Source organism: Vombatus ursinus, unplaced genomic scaffold, assembly GCF_900497805.2.
Source record: "Vombatus ursinus unplaced genomic scaffold, bare-nosed wombat genome assembly UNPS02014818.1, whole genome shotgun sequence".
Taxonomy (NCBI): domain Eukaryota; kingdom Metazoa; phylum Chordata; class Mammalia; order Diprotodontia; family Vombatidae; genus Vombatus; species Vombatus ursinus.
In genome coordinates, this window is record NW_020954596.1 from 48,581,341 (window position 1) to 48,606,095 (window position 24,755).

At 36.3% G+C, this 24,755-nt stretch overlaps 1 protein-coding gene and 1 pseudogene across 3 annotated transcripts; both read left to right on the forward strand.

The window, feature by feature from the left end:
• The first annotated feature begins 72 nt into the window (after positions 1 to 72).
• LIAS (lipoic acid synthetase) lies at positions 73 to 24,381 on the forward strand. Of its 3 annotated transcripts, none has more exons than XM_027836677.1 (11): positions 73 to 204; positions 2,552 to 2,724; positions 3,296 to 3,389; positions 4,104 to 4,184; positions 4,642 to 4,798; positions 7,595 to 7,652; positions 13,711 to 13,839; positions 15,404 to 15,549; positions 16,296 to 16,366; positions 19,463 to 19,574; positions 24,091 to 24,381. In XM_027836677.1, exons 1-11 carry the CDS (start codon positions 160 to 162, stop codon positions 24,141 to 24,143), a joined length of 1,119 nt encoding a protein of 372 aa, XP_027692478.1. In that variant the 5' UTR covers positions 73 to 159; the 3' UTR covers positions 24,144 to 24,381. The 3 variants fall into 3 exon arrangements, with proteins under 3 accessions (XP_027692478.1, XP_027692479.1, XP_027692480.1); XM_027836678.1 differs by lacking the exon at positions 24,091 to 24,381 and adding an exon at positions 16,870 to 16,970 and having other exon boundaries at positions 19,463 to 19,548; XM_027836679.1 differs by lacking the exon at positions 19,463 to 19,574.
• On the forward strand, positions 5,879 to 6,247 carry LOC114023867 (annotated as a pseudogene).
• Positions 24,382 to 24,755: the final 374 nt, after the last annotated feature.

Here is a 24,755-nt window from a genome sequence, read left to right on the forward strand (position 1 = left end):
CGCCCCGCGATGACGCATTTCTTCTGAGACGACCGGAACTTTGTCGTTCCCTGGAAAGTGGCTTGAGAATACTTCCTTTTCTTCGTCACTTCCTGTCCCGCGTGACAGACCAAGTCGAGTTCGGGCAGGCCAGCCGGGCCTGTACGCCTCCTTTCCGGGATGTCTCTCCGCTACGGCGGGGTCTCCGGCATCCTTGGGTCCCGGGTGAGTGAAGGACCCTGGAGGCTGCCAGGGAGGGCGGGTGCGCTCGGAAGCTGACCCTGCCAGGCCCTTCCTGCTCCTTCCCGTCCCACTGCTGACCCTGACCCTCCAGTCTTGCGCTGTCCACCCGACCCAGCACCAAGCCATGTCCTTGACTTCAAGCTGGGGGCTGTAGGAAACGTGCAGGAGCAACGAGAACAGATCTATAAAGGATGACAAAACAGCAAACATAATAGTCATAACTCTCACTTGTGGAGCACTTTCTGCTTTTCTGAGAGCGTTTCTATACGTTTTCTCATTCAACCAGTCAACATTTATCAAGTCTAATGAGTAGGTGCTAGGTACTCTACCAGATCCTGGTAGAGTATATATATATAAATATAAAATATTATAAAATAAAATTATTTATTAAAAATAAAATAATACAAATATAAAAAAGACAAAAATACCATTCAGGATGGAGGGGTGGGGAAGGAATACAACTTGTTCACTGAGGAGTAAACAGTATATGTACAGAGTTAATACAAAATGATTAAGGAAATACATTGATGCCAACAAGTAGAAGAATTAAGAAAGGCCTTTTATTGATCTCAGCAACCCAGTGAGATAGGGCAGGTTTTTTAAAAAATATAAATTATTGTAATAATAACTGACATTTATAAAGACTGTTAAAATTTGTAAAGACCTTTAGGAAGCACATTATCCTATTTGAAAGAACAAATCTGATCTTATTATTCCCCTGTTCAAGAAACTCCAGTGGTTTCCTATGGCCTCTAGGATAAAATACAAACTCTTCTGTTATTTAAAGCTCTTTGTAATCTGGATCTTTGCCTACCTTATGAGGCTAATTAACACATTCCTCCCAAATTGACCCATATGTCCTTCATATGTAACATTCCATCTTCTGTGTCCCTACTATCTCTTATGTGTGGAATTCACTATCCTCTTGACTTCAGTGGTTCTTACTCTTTTTTGTTTCATGGATCTCTTTGGCAGTTTAGTGAAGCCTATGGATTTCTCAGAATAATAATTTTTAAATCCATTAAATAAAATACAAAGGGAACAAATTATATTAAAATAGTTATCAAAATATTTTTTAAAAGCCAAGTTTGTGGGCCACAGGTTAAAGAACCCCTGCTGTGCCTCTTAATATCCTTAGCTTCCTTTAAAGTTCAATAGCTACTTTCTATAAAAGGCCTTTCCTGATCCACTTTGTATTGACTTATCTGTGTACATTTTGCTTTCCCCCAAAAGAATGTAAGTTCTTTAAGAGCAAAGACTGTTTTATTTTTGTCTTTATTCCTTAGTACCAAGCACAGTGTCTAGCAAGTGGTAGGAATTTAACAAATGCTATTTGGAGTGAATAGTTGAATTCTTAAAATAATCTTCTGAGAGGAGTGCTATAGGTAGAAGTATCCCCATTTTTTTGCAGACAAAGAAACTGGTGGTGAATGGAGTGAAATGACTTGCCCATGGTCATACAGCTAGTGTCCAGGTGGACAGCTAGTGTCCCAGGTGGGATTATTGGTGAATATTTACTATGCTCAAAACATAATCCCATGGTAGACAGTAATGATGTATTGGTATGCAAGAATGATGTTCTTATGTGTGTAGTAGCTTGTCCAACTATCTGGTCTGAGTATCAAATTTCAGATTTTATAAAATGCAGACTTGCTATTAAACATAAGTGGAGAAAAATATTTAGATGTATAGCTAGTATTTAATCTTATCTTATTTAGATGTATAGCTAGTATTTAATAACTAAAAATAATTTCACACATATCACAGAATCTAAAAAAGCATGTATCTAAAGGGATTCTTTTTCAGGAATGGGTGGCCAGTGAGGTCTTCCCAATTCTGAAATTTTGTGTTTCTGCAGTAGTTTACTGATTTCTCTTACATAATGAAGACTAACTTTAGCAATAAAGACTAACCAATTTAGACAAATGAGACTGAACAAGAAAACTTCTGATTATGGAATTTTTTTAAAATGGAAGTTTTGTTATTTTCAAATATATACATTAATACAAGAACTTTAACAGGGCCAACAGAATTTTCCTAAGTAGCTGGAACTTGCTTTAATAAAACTTGTGGCGTACTTTAATTGGTCTTGAGATCCTAGTGATAAGAAATCAATTTTGCCTCTCTTTTAGTTAGTATTTATGGGCAGTGTGTGCTTTTATGTATTAGGTTGCAAACTACCAGAAAATAGAGATAACTTTTTTGTTTTTCTAAACGGTTTCTGTTCTGGTTCTTGAGTAGTAGATATAATCTGTTGCTGGGATCATTTACCATTAGATAAATTCTATGAGCTGCTTTGGGTGATAATAACACAATTAACTCTTCCTAGGTACTTGGAAACTATTTGTGTAGCCAGTACAAAACATTAAGTTCTTTGCCAGACAAAAAGAAAGAGTTTATACAGAATGGACCAGACCTTCAGGATTTTATATCTGGTGACCTTTCAGACAAGAACACCTGGGCTGAATATAAAGGAAATTTGAAACGTCAGAAAGGAGAGAGGTAATTGTAATTTCAATCAATCTGAATGTCTTTTATGTTCCTTAATACTTTGTCTCTGATTACAGTTTTGAATGTTGAATGTTTTATTTTAAAAATTAATTTTATTAGGTCTAGACAGGAACCTTCTCTTTTTTGTGTGTGTGTGTGAGTCACTTGGGGTTAAGTGACTTGCCCAGGGTAACACACCTAGAAAGTGTCAAGTGTCTGGTCTGAAATCGAATTTGAACTCAAGTCCTCCTGACCCCAGGGCAGTGCTCTATCCACTGTACCACCTAGCTGCCCCAACCTTCTCTTTTTATTACAAACTCATTACACAGCCTAAATCACTCAGAAGTGGTAATAGTGCCAAATTATTTAACTATGATTTCTAGATTAGTTTTAAGCAGATATGGTCCTCATTATCTGGTTTTCCTCTTTTATCGGAGGTTAGTGAACACTATGTGTAGAAGGGGTGATCTAGGGTGAAGGAAATTTTTTCTTACCTTGGAAATGCAAAACAGCAAAATAATTTAATAGCAGTGGTGTCTATTGAGAGTTATATTTCCTAATAGTTTTATTTGGCTTTCCTTAGGCTAAGCTTGCCGCCATGGCTAAAAACAGAGATTCCTATTGGAAAAAATTATAATAAGCTGAAAAATACTTTGCGGAATTTAAATCTCCATACAGTAAGTATATAATATTGTTAGCTTCCCCTAAAAAAGTATTTTCCTTAGCAATACTCTAATTTTCCAAAAAACTGATGGGTCTGTGTTTTCATTGATTATAGCATTATAGCATCCTCCAGTGATGCAGATCACAATTCATCCCTACCTACCCATCCTGTGCAACTCTTACCTATATACTCCCATAATTTTTTCATCTAGCATGCTTTCCCTAGGCAAGATTTGAACTCAGGTCTTCTTGACTCCACTGCCGGTGCTCTATCTACTTTGCCAAGCTGCTTTTCTTAGGTTTTAGGAATTTAAATTTTGTCTTACTGTGTAGAATGGAAATTAATTTAAAACCTTTTCCCTTCAAAACTGGTTCCCAAAGGATCTATCCTTCATTGGATCCATGATTTCATTGATGTGGGTATTCCTTCTATCTTTTCTACAAATTCAGTTTGCACGTTTATAATTTACACAATTCTCATCCTGTGCAAGTCTTGTTATGTTTTACCATAAATCCTGCATAGAGTTAGCTACTCAATATTAGGAATATGTTTAAAGTTATAATTGCTTCACATTTGGTGAGATAAAATGGAACTTGAGCCTGAAGTGATTATTCTGCTCCTGGGAAAATGGTTATTGTTAAAATTGTTACTGTCACATCGAAATTTGAAATCATTAGATGTTTGATGAATAATTCCATGTTTACTGTCAGTTATGTTCTGATTATAGGTATGTGAAGAAGCACGGTGCCCCAACATTGGGGAGTGCTGGGGAGGGGGAGAGCATGCCACTGCCACAGCCACCATCATGGTGAGCCCCATCTTGTTCTCCCGAAGTCTTCTGTCTAAGAAAGAAAATGCATATTTTGTGACCTCTGCAGAACCTTACAGACTAAAATAATGTGGCCTTTGTTTAGGTTTTTAATTTTATTTTGGTGAATTAAAATTTTTTTTTGATAATATTATCTATAATCCAGCCCAGGATGAGCTCTCTCATTGTAAAATTTATACAGCACTTACTGTCTATCCTTATCATTTTACAATTATATTACTTTGTGACTTATGTTATTGTCTTGAACTACTAAGTTTGTTATTATTTGTTTTCTAGCATATGTATTTTTACTATTCCCAAAGTAGATTTTAAAGTCCATAGGGATAGAGACTATATCTTATATGTCTTTGTCCTACAAAAAGAAGCACTCAGTAAATATTTATGGATTTGTTACTGAGGTAAGTTGGTAATTTAAATTATAACTTTTTCCTTCCAGTTGATGGGGGACACTTGTACAAGAGGTTGCAGATTTTGTTCTGTTAAGACTGCAAGAAAACCACCTCCATTGGATTCTAATGAGCCCTACAATACAGCAAAAGCAATTGCAGAGTGGGGACTTGATTATGTTGTGCTAACATCAGTGGATCGAGATGGTTAGTCATAATAATAGCCACTTTTGTTGCAAGGTTGTGTGGTTATGAAGTGCTTCCCCAATGTTGTATTGAATTATTACTTAAGGCTTGTAATTGTTGAATTTTTAGTATATTTATGTCTACTTTCCCCAGCTATATTATAAGCTCTCTAAGATTAAGGGCTATGTCTTATATCACTATTTGATGGAACTCTTTTTTTCTACCATTTTTTAAAATCTCAAAATCCACTGACATCACTCTTTACTCCTGTCTCCCAGTCTCTGGAAGAGAGGTAGCTCTTGGGCCAACTCCTTTACATGTGTGTGTGTGATCACATTCCCCTTAGCAGTTTGTATCTTCAGTTGTCCCTTCCTCTTTCATCTCTTTCTCCTGTGTGTGTGTGTCTCTCTCTTGCTCTATCCCTCCCACCCAAAAAAAAAAAAAAAATTTCCTAGGGCCATATTTTTTATGGGTTTCCATAGACAAAGAATTCATCACCAAGTTCATTACCATGGCATTATCCTTGACTCCTTGCTCTTCCTTTCCCCACATATCCAATCTTTTGTCAAGTCATAATGTATCTACCTTCATGTCATCTTTCAGATCTCTGTACTCACAAAGCTCCTACCTTGGTTCAGACTTAAATCATCTTTCACCAAATTGGCCTCCCCTGCCTTGAGTGTCCACGTTGCATATTACTACCAAAGTCATTTTTCTTAAACACAGAGATCTTACCATGTGCTTCTCTTACTCAGTTAACTCCAGTCATTTCCTGTTTCCTTTAGGATAAAATTAAACTCCTCTGTTTGAAGAGAACCCTGCACCTCTCTTTGTAGCATCACTAGACATTATTTCCCTTCCTGTATTCTTCGATCCAGGCAAACTGGGCTTTTCTCTGTTCTTAAGATACTCCATGGCCCCCTCCCCTTACCTCCTTCTCCGACTCTTCACCCTTCCCTTTTTCTCCCCTTCCCTCCCTTCCCCCCCTGCTCCTCTCCCCCCCTCTCCTTCTCTTCCCTTCCCCCCTCCCTTCCCTTCCCCTCTTCCCCATCCTCATCCTTCCCTCCATCCTTTTGCCTTCCGTTCCCCGGCCTGGACGATGCCGTGGTGGAGATGGCTGAGAAGGCCACGGAGCCCGCCAAGGCGGACATCATGGGGCTGTGCCAGGACATGTTCTCCAAAATGGCCACGTACCTAACGGGTGAGCTGACAGCCACCGGTGAAGACTATAAATTTCTGCAAAATATGAACAAACTGACTAGCTTGAAGTATCTGGAAATGAAAGATATTGCAGTAAACATAAGTAGAGACCTAAAGGACTTAAACCAGAAATCTGCAACACTTCAGCCTTATCTGGATCAGATCACTTTAATTGAGGAGCAAGTAGCAGCTCTGGAGCAGGGAGCTTACAAGTTGGATGCACATTCAAAGAAACTCGTAGCAAAGTACAAGAAGTTAGAGAGGCGATGAAAGAATTCATTAGTGCAAAGACTTTAACTACAAGAATAAGAGTTGAAATAAGTGGGATGGAACTTGTCACTATGCTTCAGTTCCTAAAAGGAAGCAGTGTTGCTAATCCCAGCCCTCACCTCTGGTTGGATGTATAACTTTGGCCACCCCTTGGTGTTTCCTAAACCTGTAGCCCCTGGAACCTCATCTTATCGTGTACTTCATTGTGTGCCCTGGACCAAGGCTCAGAAATCAGGATCAACCCCATCTGGAGCAAACACAGGAGAGGCTCCCAGCTCCCTGGCTCCTCCCTTCTTCCCCCTCTCCTGGGCTCCCCACCCCCACCCCCTTCATAACCTGTTCTTCAACTTAAATAATAAATGCTGACTTGTGACCCTCAAAAAAAAAAAAAAGATACTCCATCACACATTTCCCTTCCTTTGCCCTGGTCATCCCCATGCTTGGAATGTATCTTTCCTTGTCTGTTGTCCCTCTCTTCCTTTCACAGACAGGTTAGGCACTATTTTCTGCCTGAAGCCTTTCCTGATTCTCTCAATCACTAGTGACCTTTCCAAACTACCCTATGTGCGACTATTTTTTGTATATTTCTATTATTAATTTTATGCTGTATATATATTTTACATATACTTCTTGTCTCCCAAGTAAGCTTTTTCCAAATAGGGATTGTTTCTTTTTGTACTTGTATCCCCAGTGCCTAGGCACATAGCAGATTTTTGTTAAATGCTTGTCCATTGATTGATTGATTGACCCTGAGCACTCAAATATGCCTAAATTTCCTTATCTGTAAAATAAGAGTTGGATTCAATGTTCTCTAAGGTCCTTTTGGGGTGGGGGTTTGTTTGTTTTGTTTGTTTTTAGGCAGTTGGGTTTAAGTGACTTGCCCAGGGTCCCACAGCTAGTAAGTGTCAAGTGTTTGGTCTGAGGCCAGATTTGAACTCAGGTCCTCCTAACTTCAGAGCCGGTACTCTATCCACTGTGCCACCTAGCTGCCTCTCTAAGGTTCTTTCAACTCTTATGTGTATAGGCCCAGGTTCTTATGTCCTTTATCTTCTTCTTTATACTTATTTCACCTACCTTGTAAGTAAGGTCTATGGATATTTTTAAAATTTTTTTCCCATTTTATAGATGAGAAAAATGGAGCTTAAAGAAGTTGATTAACTTATCCAAGATCATATAGTAACAGAGGCAGTCCTTTAACCCAAATCTTTCTATAAACTAAAGTGAGTGTGTGTGTGTGTGTGTGTGTGTGTGTGTTAATGGTTTCTCAATAGTCTCTTGCATAATAGAACTTCTGTGAGTGCTATGACATGATGCATCATCTTGAGCAATGGATTCTTTTGTTCCTAGATCTACCTGATGGTGGAGCTGAACACTTTGCAAAGACAGTTTTACATTTAAAGGAAAGGTGAGTGTTTTTCCCTTTGATGTCATGATTTCAGGACTTGTGGGAAATTCAAAATCTAAAAATTTGATGACCAAAAAAATGCATGTAGTCAAGACTCCTACTAGACAACTGAAGCATACGAATATACTGACATTTTGAGTAAATTGTTCTCTTGGTGTTTAGGGGTTATCAATGTAAGGTTAATAGCTACATTTTTCAAAATATACTAAATTCCACTTGACTGTTATCCATATAACTTACTGGCTTCATTTTGCTCACAGTTTGTATTCTTGTTAGACAGTGATATTAATGTCTCACAACATCTAAGCTTCTTTCTTGGAGTGACGCCAAGGGATATTTTGTGGGAGGCATGATAGTCGGTATCCATGATGTTGAAAGGGTAAAGATGTATCTAGTACTCCTTAATCTCATACTGTGGATCTTTTTTCCCTTTTTTCTATTAAAAAAAGGTTTTTTCCTGCTCTTAGGGAATTTTAATATTGCTGTCACTTCTCGATACTGTTCCTTATCACCAATAAACCTTCCCTTCTAATAAAAAACTGCAGTTAAGCAAAATAAAGTGGAACATTAACAATGTGTGCCTCGTTCTTTACCTGTAGTCTGTTACCTTTCTACTGAGAGAAGGAAAAGATAAGTTTCATCCTTACTGTTCTGCAGTCAAGATTGGTCATTGCATTGATCTGAATCACATTGTCTTTTAGTGTTATTTTTCTTAATATTCTTGTAGTCATTGTGCATAGTCTTTCCTTGGTTCTGCTTACTTATCTCTGTACCATTTCAAACAAATCTTCCTTGGTTTCTTTGCATTCCTCATGTTCATCTATCTTATTGCATATTAACAATCTTAAGGTCATTTATCGCAATGTGTTCAGCAGTTTTCCAATTGAAGAATACATCCTTGTTTCCAGTTTCTTACTAATGTTATAGATCATTTTAATTACCTTTCATTATTTTGTAATCTCTGAGTCTCTTCCTTGCTTGATGAAGAACTGGGAGTTAAGAGGATTAAGCATATCTAGGGAGTAGAAAGGGTACATTATGCATATACAATGATACATAGAGGGAATCTGACAAGCAGGAATATTTGGACAAAAAGGCCTGACATGTATTTAGAAAAAAATGGACACACTGGGGACACACAGGGGAGGTGATCTATATTTATATTTCTCCTAACATTTATGATCAGATCAGATTGGTCTCCAGAATATCTTTTTTTGTTGTTGAGTTGTTTTTCAGTCGTGTCCAACTCTTTGTGACCCCATTTGGGGCTGTCTTGGCAGATACTGGAGGGGTTTGCCATTTCCTTCTACAGCTAATTTTGCAGATGAGGAAACTGAGGCGAACAAGGTTAAATGACTTGCCCAGGGTCGCACAACTAGTAAGTGTCTGAGGCTGGATTTGAACTTCAGAAGACTCATCTTCCTGAATCCAGGCCTGGCACTCTATCCACTCTGTCACTTAGGTGTCCCATAATATCTGTAGATCTGTGTTTAATTGGATTGAATGTGGTTAGGATTATTTAAGAAAAGGAAAAAGGAAATGGAGAACCAACGGATTTGGAAATTCAGTTTTTCTGATGATTAACTATGTTTTACTCCTATCTTTGTTGTAGCAAGTCACACTATGGCACAGAATAATATAATCTGAGATTTGGGTGGGACTTCAGAGGTCATAGGTCACCTAGTGCCACCCATACCTATCTGACCAGAAATGACATCTGCAGCATCCTCTACAAGTGGTCTTTCACCCTTTGCTGGATGATCTCCAGTGTTCTTAAAGTGATTTGGCACAAGTCACTTACTCTAATTTCAGTTTAGTTTTGTAATAAATGTGGTACTGCCTGGCAACTCATTCCTAAAAATTAATACGATGGGAATAGGAATGTTATGACTCAAATTGATTCTTCATGTTAGAAATTGAGACATGTCTCAAGAATAAGATGGCAGTATATTAGAATTGAGTTTGGTAATTCTGTGATAACAGTGAAAGGAAAGAGAATTTGGGAAAAGAAATATATGAAAAAGTGATGCAAATATCATAATAGGGGGGTTTTATTAAAATATTTTCCATTAAAAAATTCTTCCTTTTCTCCTACTTCCCCCCCAAACTGTATTGAGAAAAAGAAAAGCAAAACTTCTGATAGAAACAAGTATAGTTAAGCAAAACAAATTCGCACATTATCCATGTCCAAAAAATGTCTCAGTCTGCTCTCTGAATCTGTCACAATGTGAATAACAGGTTTCATCATGAATTCTCTGAATCGTGGTTGGTCATGGCATTATTCAGAATTTCTGAGTTTTTCAAAGATGTTTGTCTTTATTACAAACTGTATAAATTCTCCTTGTTCTCCTTACTTCACTCAGTTTCAGTTGCTGTATCTTCCTAGCTTTCCCTAATTTTCATCAGTTCTTATAATACAATCATATCCCACCACATTCATATGGTAAACATTATGACTTTTGCAGCCATTCATCAATAAATAGCCCTTTCCAATTCTTTGCAACCATAAAAAGGGCTGCTATACTTTTTATACGTCCTGAGTTTGAGTTTGTTTTGTTTAGGATTAATCTGTCCCTTAATCTACCCTACCTCTCATTCCTTCTCCCTTCTCCCTTTTCCTCCTGTTTTCTCTGTGGAGTAAAATGTATTTCTGTAGCAGAGAGAGAGAGAGAGGTGTGTGTGTGTGTGTGTGTGTGTGTGTGTGTGTGTGTGTGTGCGCGCGCGCACTTATGCTTTCCTCTTTTAATAAATCAATCCTTAAGTGCCTGCTGTGTGTAAGAAATTGTACTAAGCACTGACCAGTTCAGATGAGAGTGAGGTTCAAGTTCTAACATCTCCCCTCTTCATGTTTCTATAGATTGCTACTTTTGTGCTCTGATTGTATGAGATAATTTTCCCCATTCTTTATCTTACTTTACCCTTCCCCTCCCCCCCAGAGTATTCCTTTTCCTCTCCCTTTTCATTCATATTTCAAGATCATCAAAACATAACTCACTCCCAGGCCTCTCTTTCTAATTAGACTCCTTCTGTGGCATTTGAAGGAGCAGCTAAGTGTCTCGATGGATAGAGCACTGGGCCTGGAGTCAGGAAAACCTGAATTAAAATCTGGACTCAGATATTTATTAGCTCTGTGACCTTGGGCAAGTCACTTAACCCAGTTCGCCTCAATTTCCTCATCTGTAAGAAGGAAGTAGCAAACCACTCTAGTATTGTTGCCAAGAAAAACCCGAATAAGGTCACAGTCAGACACGACTGAAACAACTGAACAACAAAAATGGCACTTGACGATCATAGGGTTCTGAGGGGGCATATGTGTCATCTCTGTGTATTAGAATATAAGCAGTTTATTCTTGTTTAATCTCTTATCATTCATTCATGTTTATGTTTTTATATTTCTCCTAACTCCTGTGTTTGAATGTCCGAATTTCTGCACATATCTGGTCTTTTCATTAGGAATGCCTAGAAGGTCCATTTTTCCCCTTTAGGATTATACTCAGTTTTGCTGGGTAAGTTATTCTTGTAAGCCTATATCATTTGCCTTTTGGAATATCATATTCCAAGATCTCTGCTCCTTTAAGTTGTAGTTGCTAAATCATATGTGATCCTGACTATATGTCTTCAGTACTTAAATTATTTCTTTCTGGCTTCTTGCAATATTTTCTCTTTGATATGGAAGCCCCTGATTTTGGGTATCATGCTTCTGGGAGTTTTCATTTTGGGGTTTCTTTCAGGAAGTTACCAGTGAATTATTTCTATTTCTACTTTGCTCTCTGGTTCTAAGAGATCTGGAAGTTTTTTTTGTGATTAAAAAAAAATGTCTAGGCTCCTTTTTTCAATCATGGCTTTCGGATAGTTCAGTGATTTATAAATTCTCTCTCCCCAGTCTGGTTTCTAGGTCAGTTGTTTCTGCTATGAGATACTTACATTTTATTTTTTCAGTCTTTTGACTTTGTTTTAACATTTCTTATCTGATGGAGTCATTAGTTTTCCTTTGTTCCATTCTGATTTTGTTTGTTGCTTGAGTAAGGTTTTGTACCTCTTTTTCCAAGCTGTTCATTCCCTTTCCATTTCTTTCTTCCATATTGCATTTGTTTTCAAAATTTTTCTCTAGCGCTTTCATTTCATTTATAAGAAACATTTTAAGACTTTTTTCTTTTACTCTTTTCCAGGAAGTCATTATCTTCTGAGTTTGTGTCTTGAGGACCTTGCATCTATAATAGTTTTTAATGGTAGAATTCTTTTTTTTTTTTGGTCTATTCATCTTCCAGGCTACTTCTTGATTTCACACTTTATGTTAGGGTAGGGCTCTGGACACTTCTGGAGGGAATACTGAGCTGAGCTTGTGTTCTTTAGGGCAAGGATTGACAAATTACAGCACCCAGCCAAATCCAGCCTGCCACCTGTTTTTTGTGGCTCAAAGCTAAAATGATTTTTACATTTTTAAATGTCAAGCACAGTAGTTCTTCCCATCCTTGTTTTTTTTAATTGCTATTTCTACTTTCTCAAATAGCACATTGGGGACTGATAGTAGAATCAAAATGCGGTGGTGCCATTGTTGTTGACAGAGAAAAGAATTTGTTAGGGAAATCTTTATTTAACTTTTCCATTTTTCCTCTAGCTTTTGTTTTGGTTTTTTTTGATCTTCCTTTCATTGTCTTCCTTAAATGCCCTAGGCACAATCTCTTTAGTTGGATATTCTACTGAACTTTCTGCATTGATTTTGATTTTTTTGTGATGTTGCTCATTATTCTCCATCATCCCCTACACTAATGATTTTACAAATGAATTTATATATTTAAACTGGTTTTGGCCTTGGATGCCTCAGCTTGTTAAGGAAGTCAGATGTTTTCTGGCTAAAGTGGCTTCTAGTCCTTTTTGGTCTCTTTGATATGGCAATTAAATTATATTGATCAAACTTCTTTGGAAAATAGTCATTGTCAGTGTTGACTTCTTTTCTTTTATCTCCTTCCCATTTTGTAGCATTAACATATTGCTTCAGTAAGGTCATTTGATGAAATTATTCTGTGTTTCTTCAGCATCCATTGTTTTACATTTTGGGGTGAGGGAGTGGTTTCTAGTGCCTCGCATAGTTCATTGCATAATAGTAATGTTAGAATGCATTAATATTTATTTTTATGGACTTGAATTTCCAGAGGTCTAATATGGTCATGGATCCTCGATCTGAAGGGGTTGTATTTCTCTCTGTTTATAGGAGGAGCTCTTCATATGTGGATTATTATAATGATTCTTCTAAGAAACCTGGTTTAATTTAGAGAGGAAAATGTATTAAGGAGGAAATTTACCAGAATGGAAAGTTTACTAAGTGGTACTTGGAAAATAGCAGAATTTGAACTCAAATGCCTCTCACTTCAAGTTCAGTTCCCTATCTGCTACACTACACTTCCACCTTCTTTTTCCAGAGACTTGGCAGGCAATAATGTGGGGTGCCTCAGGTATAGTAGGCATTGAGTAACTATTGAGCGCTCTTTTTCCAATCAGTCATCCCTAAAGAATGAATATATATGGTGTTCTCTGTAGGTACTCTCCCAGGGAAAAGGTCTAGGAAATTTATAGCAGTAATTATTAAGTATCAGATTGTCAGCTGTGGCTTTAAAAATTTTTATAACCATTTCATATTACTGGTCCTGAACCAGTAGGTATAACTAAAGTGCAAGTAGGAAGATTAAAGTTTAGCTTGCAGTTCATTTGAGCAAAGCTGGCACCTCAACAACCCAAAAAATAGCTTTTACTGTAGTTCTAAGAAATTTAGGGAATTTCATTTGATGAAATTAAACATTACAGTTTTAAAACAGAAATAAAAATTTCAGTTACCAGATAGTACTTGATTGAACACTGATTCAGATGAAATATATCCATATTCTCTTTCCTGAATGTGTGCTATTTGACCACGTAAACTTTATTTTAAAAACAAAGGCTGAAGAGCTAAAGATTATTAAAAATTCTGTTGAACAAGTTCTAGAAATCTTGGATGTGAGCAACAATATTATTAACAGTTCACTATTCATCATTTTTATTTTCCTTATTTATTTTTCTCTAGGAATTCAAATATATTAGTGGAATGCCTGACCCCTGATTTCCGAGGAGACCTGAAATCTGTCGAGAAAGTTGCCCTCTCAGGATTAGATGTGTATGCCCATAATGTGGAAACTGTTCCAGAATTACAGAGGTGATTTTACACACACACACACACACACACACACACACACACACACACACACACAAGAATCTTTTTTGTTTAGCATTGCCCTGTGATTTTTATCATCATTGGGAGGTCCTAAAAGGACCTTCCCTTTTGTCTCCTACTTACTGTGTTAGAGAGTTGTCTGAGGCATTAAGAGGTGAGATGACTTGTTCAAAGCTGGGCATGTTGACTTTGGAGGCCCAAGTTGTCATGGTGCTCCTTTGTAAGATCATGAGGTTATTTTCAAAGTAATTTTTTTTAAGGTAGCACAATTTTATATGAGAGACAACTTCAGTCAGTCATAATTCTGAAGATGCCAATTTAAGGAACAAGGGAGTTCTCCCTTCAATGATGCAGAAGATCCTGTTAGTACTTTTCCCTTCAAATACACTTGGCCTTGTTTAAGAAAAATCGACAGCCTCTTTTTTTTTCTTATTCAATATTAGAAACAATTGCTGGACCTTTAAGATTTCACATTTAGACCTGTATTGGGTGTTAAAAAAAATTCTTTTAACCTTGAGTCAGGATTAATTTTGAAACCCTTTCTTTTCCTTGGATTTTGGGAAAGCATTTTCCAATGATTTTGTGCAATTGTTCACATTATTACCCAGTGCAGTAAAATTTGAAAGGAGCAGCCATTGCAAGCAGTCATCAGCATTTTAACTAAATCACAAACATATGGAGGAATTAATTTAATTCAGAAGAGAAGAGTTTTCAGAAGTAATTAGCCTTTCTCCAGCAATTGTTGTGATTTTAAAGTCACTTAAGTTTTTCTTTCTCTCTCCCCAGCTAATTGGTTTCATATCATATATCAACCAAATTTAATATGAAAATATTAGAAAGTTTTTTTATTTATATTAGCAACTTTCTGGTATATCTACTGCTTAGAGTTTTTTTTTCCGTTTTTTTTTCCATTTAAGTCTGGCACACAGCCCACTACAGCTTTCCCTTGTTTTACATCCCACCACCAGTCGGTGCCAGTTGACTAGTTCTGCTTAAGTAACATTATTCTTTTCACTGAAAATTCCAGAATCATCTATTTTTTTTCCTTGAATATCCTGGAACATTTTGGGTTTGTTTTTTTTTGCCAGCAGAGTGTAGTTTGTTCTTTATAAAAAGAATCAGCATAAAAGTTGTTCAGACATTGGAATAGTAGATTCAACTTAATTTTTTTCTTTGTTCAGTTAGTAGGCCTTTTACCTTCTCCAAATTCCTATACACAAACACTCTGACCACCTCTTTTTATTTATCTTCTGTAGCTTCTAATTGCTGGATTTTTAATACCAAAATGGTTATGATGGGAGAAGCCCCTTCCTTGGACACTGTGCTCTGTCTTTGCCCAGTCTTACTGCCTTTACCACAAGCAGAACACCTAGAGAGGACCCCAGGATGCCACCAACATCTTGTTTTCTTCTTATTTAACTGTAAAATATTTAAGCAGAAGTACTACCACTAAATGACATGACATATAGAATATGCAATTTTCTAGTGTTTTCAAGTCTTGAACTTCTTTTAATTTGATTCATTGATAACACTGATCTTTTTAAAGGAAAGTACGTGATCCCCGAGCCAATTTTAACCAATCTCTGCAAGTTTTGAAACATGCCAAGAAGGTTCAGCCTGGTGTCATTTCGAAAACATCGATAATGTTGGGCTTAGGAGAGACTGATGAGCAAGTATATTCAACAATGAAAGGTAAATTAGAAAAAACCAGGGAACCTTTCTTATTTAATATGGTAATTGTGAGGAGTCCACATTGAAGGTCCTCGCATGTCCTTATGCTGCTTCCCATGTTTCTGTAGTTTAAATATAACTGTCATATACAGAAAGTGGTTACAATCAATTAGCAAAAAGAAAAAAATTCACTGTCTTATTACTTTGAAAGGTAGTCATCAAACCCTGAATGTGAGTCTTTTACGTTACTTTTCTCCCTACCTTTGAATGAAGTTAGAATATAACATTATCCTTCATTTATATGATCACATAGCATCCTAAAACTTTGGGCTGTATTGAATTCTAATCCTAGAAATCCATTTTCTGTGTTAATTTTTGGGTTTGTAGCTTGCAAAACTATAATTTTATTTATTTCTCCCATATATTTTTATTCTACTTAAAAACATTTGTCTGGTCACTTATTTTAAAACTTAATCAAATTAGCCAGTCTTAACCCTTCATAGTAGAATTCTCTTCAAAACAGTTAGTTATTCAGATATATCATAGATCCAACCACATGCCACCAAATATAAATTCTACACAGAGTAAAAACCTATTATAACATGATTAGTCCATTAGATGCAGCATAGGTCTGATCCTGATCACCAGAGTTATAGGTCAGTTTAAAGTTCCCTCCCACACTGTTCCGGAGCACACCAGAGTAAGCACGAGACCTAAAAGTACACTGTCATAACATCTGCTAAGACAGTTTGTGCTTCTTTCCATAGCACTACGTGAGGCAGATGTGGACTGTTTGACTTTAGGACAATACATGCAACCAACAAAGCGTCATCTTAAGGTACGGTATCTTTCCTTTTTCTGGAAACTTCATAGCAATTTAAATTGGATCCTCAGCTTGAAAACTAGACAATCAAAATACTGCATATGCTACATTATGTGCATTTAAGAGGCCTCATTTTCATTTTATTCTACATAGAAGTGACCTGTTGCCACCTGCCAAGGTTTATAACACTAGAAAGAGCACGTGCAAAGGGAATGGGGAAAAGCCCACTCATAGAATGCTGGATCTGAGCTGGGCCTTAAAGGTTGTCAAGTCTAACCTCTTCATTTTACAAATGAACAAACTGACACCCAGAGAGATTAAATGTGTTTGAGGCAGGAGTTGAATCCAGGTGTTCCTGACTCCCAGTCCAACGTGCTTGTCTAAGGATTATATGTGAGGTAGCAGAGAAGTAAGGAACAAAGGACAAGACCTCCAAGGTGCTGCTTTTGACCTAGATTTGGTTAATTCTTTTTTTTTTTTAAATCTTTTAAGAAATTTTCATTTTCTCTTGTTTAAAGTTGATGCCATCAGTAAAAATGGACATTTCCTTATACAAAGAAGAACAGGAGGGATTGTATATGACATCATGATTCTCTATTAGAGACAGATTTTTTTGGAAGTACGTATTAATTTATCACAGTAGTTCCTATATTGCCCTGCTTGTCTTTGTTTCCTTCTACTCTTTTCTGTGTTTTTTAAAAATATTTCACTGATGTTTCTTTCTTTTCTTTTTTTGGCTAGTCTCCACTCCTTTTTATAATGTACCTCACCCCCCAACCCCTCCACCAGAAAAAATCCCTCCTTTCCACCAACCAGATAAGTACACCTAAGCTAAACCAGTCACATATTGGTCATGTCTGAAAGTGTCTGTTTCACTCAGTACTTTTAGACTGTCACCTCTCTGTTAAGAGGTGGAAAGCTTGGTCCAGCATCAGTCTTCTGGCGTTGGGATTAGTGATTGCATTTGTCATTGTTCTTTTTCTTTTAGTGTTGTGGTCATTTCTAGATTGCTGTCCTGATTCGGCTTCTTTCACTCTGCATCAGTTCATCCGAGTCCTGGAATGTTTCTCCTAATCTATCCATCTTACAATTTCTTATGGCTTAATAACATTTTATCATATTCATATACCATAATTTGTTTAGCTATTCCCCAATTGATGAGCATCCTTATTTTCTAATTCTTTGCAATACTGAAAAATGTTCTGTAAATATTTTTCTGTATGTGGGACTTTTCCCTCTTTCTTTGATCTCTTTGGGGTATATACCTAGTACTGATATCACTGGGTAAACGGGCACATGCAATTGTATGGTTCCAAATTGCCTTCCAGAATGCATTGCATAATGCACTAGCATTAGTGTTCCTATCCTCCAATAAGTCTCTTTTTGTCATCTTTGCAATCTGATGGGTATGGGGTACAAGCTCCAGGGTTGCTTCTATTTCTATTTCTCATACAAATGATCTGGAGTATTTTTTCATATGGTTGTTGATAACTTGCCTGTATTTTAAGAACTAACTGCCAGTTCATATTTTTTGACTATGTATCTTTCAGAGAGTGCCTCTTCTTAAATGATTGTATCATTTCGCTGTGTCTCTTGGATAAGAGATCTTCGTAAGAGAAATTTGTTACAAAGATCCTTTTTTTCCAGTTGTTTCCTTTCTGCTTGCATTGATTTTGTTTGAGCAAAAGCTTTTTATTTTATGTGATCAAAATTGTCCATTTTACCCCTTATAGATTTTACTATCCCTTATTTGGAGAAGAACTCTTCTCCTTTCCATAGTTGTGAAAACTATTAACTTTCTATGATTCTAATTTGTAATGACATTTTATACCTACATCTAATTTGGAGCTTATTTTGGTATACAGTGTGAGATGTTGATCTGAATCTAATTTCTACCAGACTGCTTTCTGGTTTTCCAGGTAGTTTTCATCAAGTAGCTTCTCCTTACCCTCATATTTGGGGCCTTTGGATTTCAAACACTATGCTTCTGAGTTCAGTTGCTTCTAGGTATTAACTACCTGATTTGTCCACTGGTCAACTTTTCTGCTTTTTAAATAGTATTAGATAGTTTTGAATATTATTGCTTTGTTAGTATAGTTTGAGATCTGGTACTTAGGCCTTAAAAGGCACCTAGGTAGTGCCATAGTGGTTAGAGTGTGGGGCCTGAAGTCAGGAAGACTCATATTCCTGAGTTCAAATCCGACTCCAGACACTTACTAGCTGTGTCACCCTGAGCAGGTCACTTAACCTTGTTTGCTTAGTTCCCTCATCTGTAAAATGATCTGGAGAAAAAAATGGCAAACTGCTTCAGTATCTTTGCCAAGAAAACACTAAATGGGGTCACGAAAAGTGGCACTCAACTGAAACAACCGAAAAACTTAGGTCCTGTTCTCTCAGTTGGTGACTGCCTACTCAGAAAGCTCTTTTAAGAGGGGCCCCAGCTGTGCCTTTTTTTTCCTCCAGATGATTTTTGTTATTTTTTTTCTAGTTTCATAAAATAACTCTTTGGCAGTTAGCTTTAGCTCTAAATCTTTAAATTTAAGTAAGTATTGCCATTTTTATTATATTGGCATAATCCAACTTTATTAGTTCTTGATTTTGTCTACTACTAGATAAAACAGTAGAATAGATAAATAAGGTTTATGGATATGATTATCTTTTTTCCTTTGCCATTTTTTGGCATTTCAAATATTAGAGCACAGTTGGCTTTTGTATCTTCTTCTCTCTTTCCCTGTCTTAGCTCTAGTAAGTACACATGAACCCATGAAATCACTAGAAGGCAGAGATAGATAGCAAGCTAATAAAGAGGGAAAAGCAGAAACTTAGAAAGCAGTATATCATAGTAGAGAAAGCAGTGGATGAGAAGACAAGAAACTAGGTTCTCAACTCTTCATTTAAATTCATTTGGCCTCAGGTCCTCATCTGTGAAATTTGGAGAGGTTAGATTGACAGATCCACGAGGTCTGAGCCAGAAATTCAGTTCTTTAGGTCAAAAAGTGAATAATCAAGAGTAGACTTTCATTCCGATAAAAAAGGCAAAGGCGTTATTTTCCTATGTTATGATTTTGAGGAATTACTAGAAATTGATCTTAAATACTTCCTTAAATCTAGGTAGAAGAGTATATTACTCCTGAAAAGTTCAAGTACTGGGAAAAAATAGGAAATGAACTTGGATTTTATTATACTGCCAGTGGGCCATTAGTACGCTCCTCATATAAAGCAGGTAAGGACTGAAGGATGCTTTTTTGTTTAAGTTATAACTTTACATGTAATGTAAAATCCCAGACCAAAGTTCTGCAACAAATTACGGTTAAAGTTATTTTTATTTTAAGTTTGTTTTATAGGGTATTATATAAGTTTTTTTTAAATGACAGATGCTATATTTTAAGGGAAGTATTTCTTAAATATAGTTTGCTTATTAAACCAAGAACTTTTTCTTCTCTCTGGTTTTTGTTTCTTTTACAGCCCAGGTGAAATGATATTTTTGGAAATAAGCAGTTTGTTTTCATAGTTCAAATTTCTATAGCATGATGTTCAATAATATATTTTCCTGAGGCATGTTTATCTTTTTTGTCAAGGACTAATTTGAAAATGGTGCCAGCAGCATCTCTAAGTCCTCACAATCAGATCATTTCCAGCTGTAAAAAATGGCTTTCTGATAGCATTATGTGAACACTTACCTTTCTAATTTCTTTTTTTCTAGAGGCAAGGAACTTTAAAGCTTGTCTCTCTGAAATTCAGTTCTTACTTTGGGAAGTAGCTTGAGTCTGAAAGAAAACTTTTTTTTTTTTTGGTGAGGCGATCGGGGTTAAGTGACTTGCCCAGGGTCACACAGCTAGTAAGTATTAAGTGTCTGAGACTGGATTTGAACTCAAGTCCTCCTGACTCCAAGGCCAGAGCTCTATTCACCGCGCCACTGAGCTGCCCCCTAAGAAAACATTTTCTAAGGAGAATAATGCCCTTTAAAGATGGGGTCAGATAAAACATTTCCTATACAGATTTAACCCCTCCTTGTTTGTGGTGATCCTTGTCATGACAGAGGGTCTTGTGTAGCTCAGGGAAACTATGGTTTTTGCCATGCAGGCTTACCCAAGACAGGCAGGTCATAATGCAGAGTTCTGACAACAAGTGATCCATTGGAAAAGAAATGGCAAACTGCTCCAGTGTCTTTGCCAAGAAAACCATATGAACAGTATTAGAATGCTAGAAGATAGGACATTGGAAGATGAACCCCTGATGTGAGAAAGGCCTAGTGTGCAAATATGGTCTGTGGGGTCACAAAGAGTTGGACACGACTCCGCAACTAAATAACGACCACAAATACAGATTTAACATAAAGAAGGTTTATGCCACATTTGATGTCAGTGGGATTTAAAATCCTGTTTGGTTTGGTTTTGGAAGAACGCTGTTTAAAATATTTTTAGACATAGGTCCAAAGAAAAAGTATTTTTAAAATATATTTAAATTCTAAATATGAGCATTTTCTAACTTGATTAAAAATTATGGTTCCACATGTTAATGCTTAAATATATTACTATTATTCAGTGTTTCTCCTAGGATATTAAAGGAGTTGTAATGAACTAACTAACAGTAGGTATAAGTTATGAAAACATAGACTCTCATTTAGTAGAAAATACTAAGATGATGGGACTTAAGAAACAAATTACATTGCACCTCACGTAGTGATACTGAGAAAGTTAAAAAAATTATGTATAATTTTTAATATATAAGGACCATAATTAAGCAAGAAGCATCTCTTAAAATTTTTTGAACTTCACAGAAATAACACTTGACAAGAATTTTTCTGATATCTAAACACTAAATACTACCAATACATTTCTGTATTAATATATAGAAATAGAATTTTCAGTCAAGTTAGAAAAAGTTATTATTTGGACATCAGTCCACAAACTTTTAATTTGTTTAGTATTTTATTTTTCTCAGTTACATGTAAGAACAATTTTTAACATTTCATTTTTAAAACTTTGAGTTCAGTATTCTCTCCGTTTCTCCCTCCTCAGCCCTCTTCATTGAGAAGGCAAGCAGTGCAATATAGGTTATATGTGTGTAGTCATGCAAAACAGTTCCATAATAGACATGTTGCGAAAGAAAATATAGATCAAAAAATACCCCAAACCAAAACATCAAGAAAAATAAAGTTTAAAAAGTATGTTTTAGTCTGTATTCAGACACCATCAGTTCTTTCTCTGGGGATGGATAGCATTTTTCATTGTGGGTCCTTCAGAGTGGTCTTGGATCATTGTATTGCTGAGAATAGCTAAGCCATTCACAGCTGATCATCTTACAATATTGCTGTTACACAGTACATTTCACTTTGCATCAGCTCATATAAGTCTTTCCATATTTTTCTGAGAGAATCCTCCTCATCATTTCTTATAGCACAACAATATTCCATCCTAATCACATACCACAATTTGTTCAGCTGTTCCCCAATTGATGGATATCCCCTCAATTTCCAATTCTTTGCCCCCAGAAAATAGCTTCTATAAATATTTTTATACATATAGGTCCTTTTCCTTTTTGGTTTTTTATCTGTTTTGAGATACAGACCTAGTCATGGTATTCCTATAGATCTTGGTTTTTTTAACACTCAAATGATGATATTCAGCCCTCTTCTGCCAGGCTAAGTGGATGTGAAAGTGTTCCCAGGACTATTCTCCCTATCCTTGGGCTTGTGATAAGCCTAATTGACTACAGGTCTTAGAATTCACCTCATTTCTGATCCTGAGTTAAGATAATGGGAAAGAAAAGAAGAGGATACTTAAGGTCTGTGCTTCAAAAAGTGAAGAGAAGGGAAGTCAAGGGAGTTGAGGTCAAATGACTTCAGTCATCTATCTCTGTAAAGTTAGAAGGCAAAATTATCTACTGACAAGGAAAGTGGAATTGGAGGCTGTGGTGGGGAATAGGAGAGTAAATAGTGAATGCCTGCAGTAGACAGCCAAGTTGGGGTAAGATAACATAAATTTGTACGTACTTAGTTTTGTGACTGCCTTCAAAAGTGCTCAACCATGTGGAAATAGATGTGGAGATGCATTACACCGAGTTAATAGCTGGACAAGAATAGCAGAATATTAAGGAGAAAAGTGATACAATAGTGAAGGACAGGGCATTACTAAAATGACATATTAGGGTAAAGGCCAGGTAGGCAAGGAGGTAAGATCAGAACAGGATGGATTAAAGGGGAAGAAATAGAGAGTCCAACTATTACAGTAGAAGTAAGGAACAAATATTAGGCTCATAAAGGAGTGGGAAAAGACTTTTTGACCAGATAAAAGAATTTTCTGAATTTCAGATATTAGAACAATTTTAGTGATGGTGAGGCCTTAAGTATGCCCAAAAAGTAAAGTTGGAAGTTGGGGGAATGAGAAGAGGGTGTTAGAAGGCTCAATAGAATGGCTATTGAAGTCTTCAAGAATGATGGAAGGAGTAGAGAGAAAAACTGAGCCAAGTGCCAGAATCATGGAGGAAGGTAGGAGAGGGTCCAGATAGCTAATAGATCATAGCAACATGATTGGGAGGGGATGGTGTAGTTATAATGTGTACTTTGAAAAAATAGAGGTTGTGTTGTGGTGTTTGCAGAGAGCACTTAAGAAACACTTGCTGGGGGCAGCTCGGTGGCACAGTGGATAGAGCACTGGCCTTGAAGTCAGGAGGACCTGAGTTCAAATCTGGCCTCAGACCAAACACTTGACACTTGCTAGCTCTGTGACCCTGGGCAAATCACTTAACCCCAATTGCCTAACAAAAAAAAAAAACAAAAAAAAACAACCCAACAACCACAAAAAAGAAACACTTGTTGATTAAAAAGGAAGACGAGAACCATATGAATCTGTAAATTGATAAGACATCTTAAAGTTCCTGACATTATTGATCCTACACTATTAGGCATTCTTAACACCAGAAATGCTTACATCTGATGCAAATATGCCCCAACTTTATTTAACATACAGATTACATCACCAGGCCCTATGAGACCAAAGGAAATGGAAACAAAGAAGGGCTAGCCTACAAATGTGGAATTTTTAAGGGAAGGTATTTTTCAGGAGGGGGAAAACATGCAAAAGGAAAAGATCCAAGATAAAGGGGAATTATACTACAGCATATGTGCCAAATAAAAGTAAAAGTTCAAATGGTGAAATCATTATGAAGCAAGTTTTATCTTCCTCTTTGGAATTGATTGAGCTAAATAGTTTTAACCAGTTGTGTCTTCTCAGCCACAAAAATGTCTTTTATAAAACATCATACCCTAGATAATAATGTAATAGATTTTGTTTTCAGAAATGAATTTTGCTAACAGTAACAAATACACTTTGTTAGTTAGACAGCTTATGTAAGGCAAATTTAAATACATAACTGTAGACTTACAGAATAGGGATATCTTTTATATTTATATTATTATGTTTCTAGAAAGAATAACAGATTAAAAGGGGGTAATAAGCTAAGAAAAGGATTGAGAGCTGGCAATAATTATAGGGGCAAAAAGACAGCTAACAAATGATAAAGGTGAAAAAGCTAGCAGTTCTATTAGAAAAATATTGGCTTTGGGATTTGAAAGAAGATAAAAATTCCAGTGTTGAAAATTTCTCAAGGTAGCAAATTAAGCAACTGGGAACCATTGTAATTGAATAATGAAATTATAGACACTTAAAAAAAATTTTTTTCAAATGGAACTGACTTTCATTGGAATATTAATATAAATTGTTGTTTTCCTTCAATAGGTGAATTTTTCCTGAAAAATCTAGTGGCAAAAAGGAAGACGAGAACCATATGAATCTGTAAATTGATAAGACATCTTAAAGTTCCTGACATTATTGATCCTACACTATTAGGCATCCTTAACACCAGAAATGCTTACATCTGATGGAAATATGCCCCAACTTTATTTAACATTCTTCAAGCAGTGAGGTGTTTTGTTTTGTCTTTTAAGTGAATCATTTGGAGATTAGTTTTTCCTCATCTTCCCCTTGAACTTTAGCTTACTGAAATAAAAGCATAAAACATCTTGGTAACAATTTGATGTTAACAGCATAATTAAAAATACATTAGGAGCTTCCAAAGGACCATTCATCCAGCTGTTGTATGTGTATCATCACATCTTACTTGTGAAAAAAGGCTCTAAAGCAGTACTCATCATCAATCGTGACTATAATCAGTTGACTTGCCCTTGTATAGTTGTCCATCAGCACTGAAATTATTTGGAAAAGGTTTGTTTATTCAAGTTTTGAATGGTGATTTTATATGAGTGTTATATTGTGAAAGAGATAATTTTACATTGTTATTTAAATTGTGGGGAGAGTTTAAAGGGACTCTGATGAGTAAGTAAACCAGCAAATTTTTTTTTGTGAGGAAATCTATTTTTTTCCTCTTTAAATAGTATTTTATT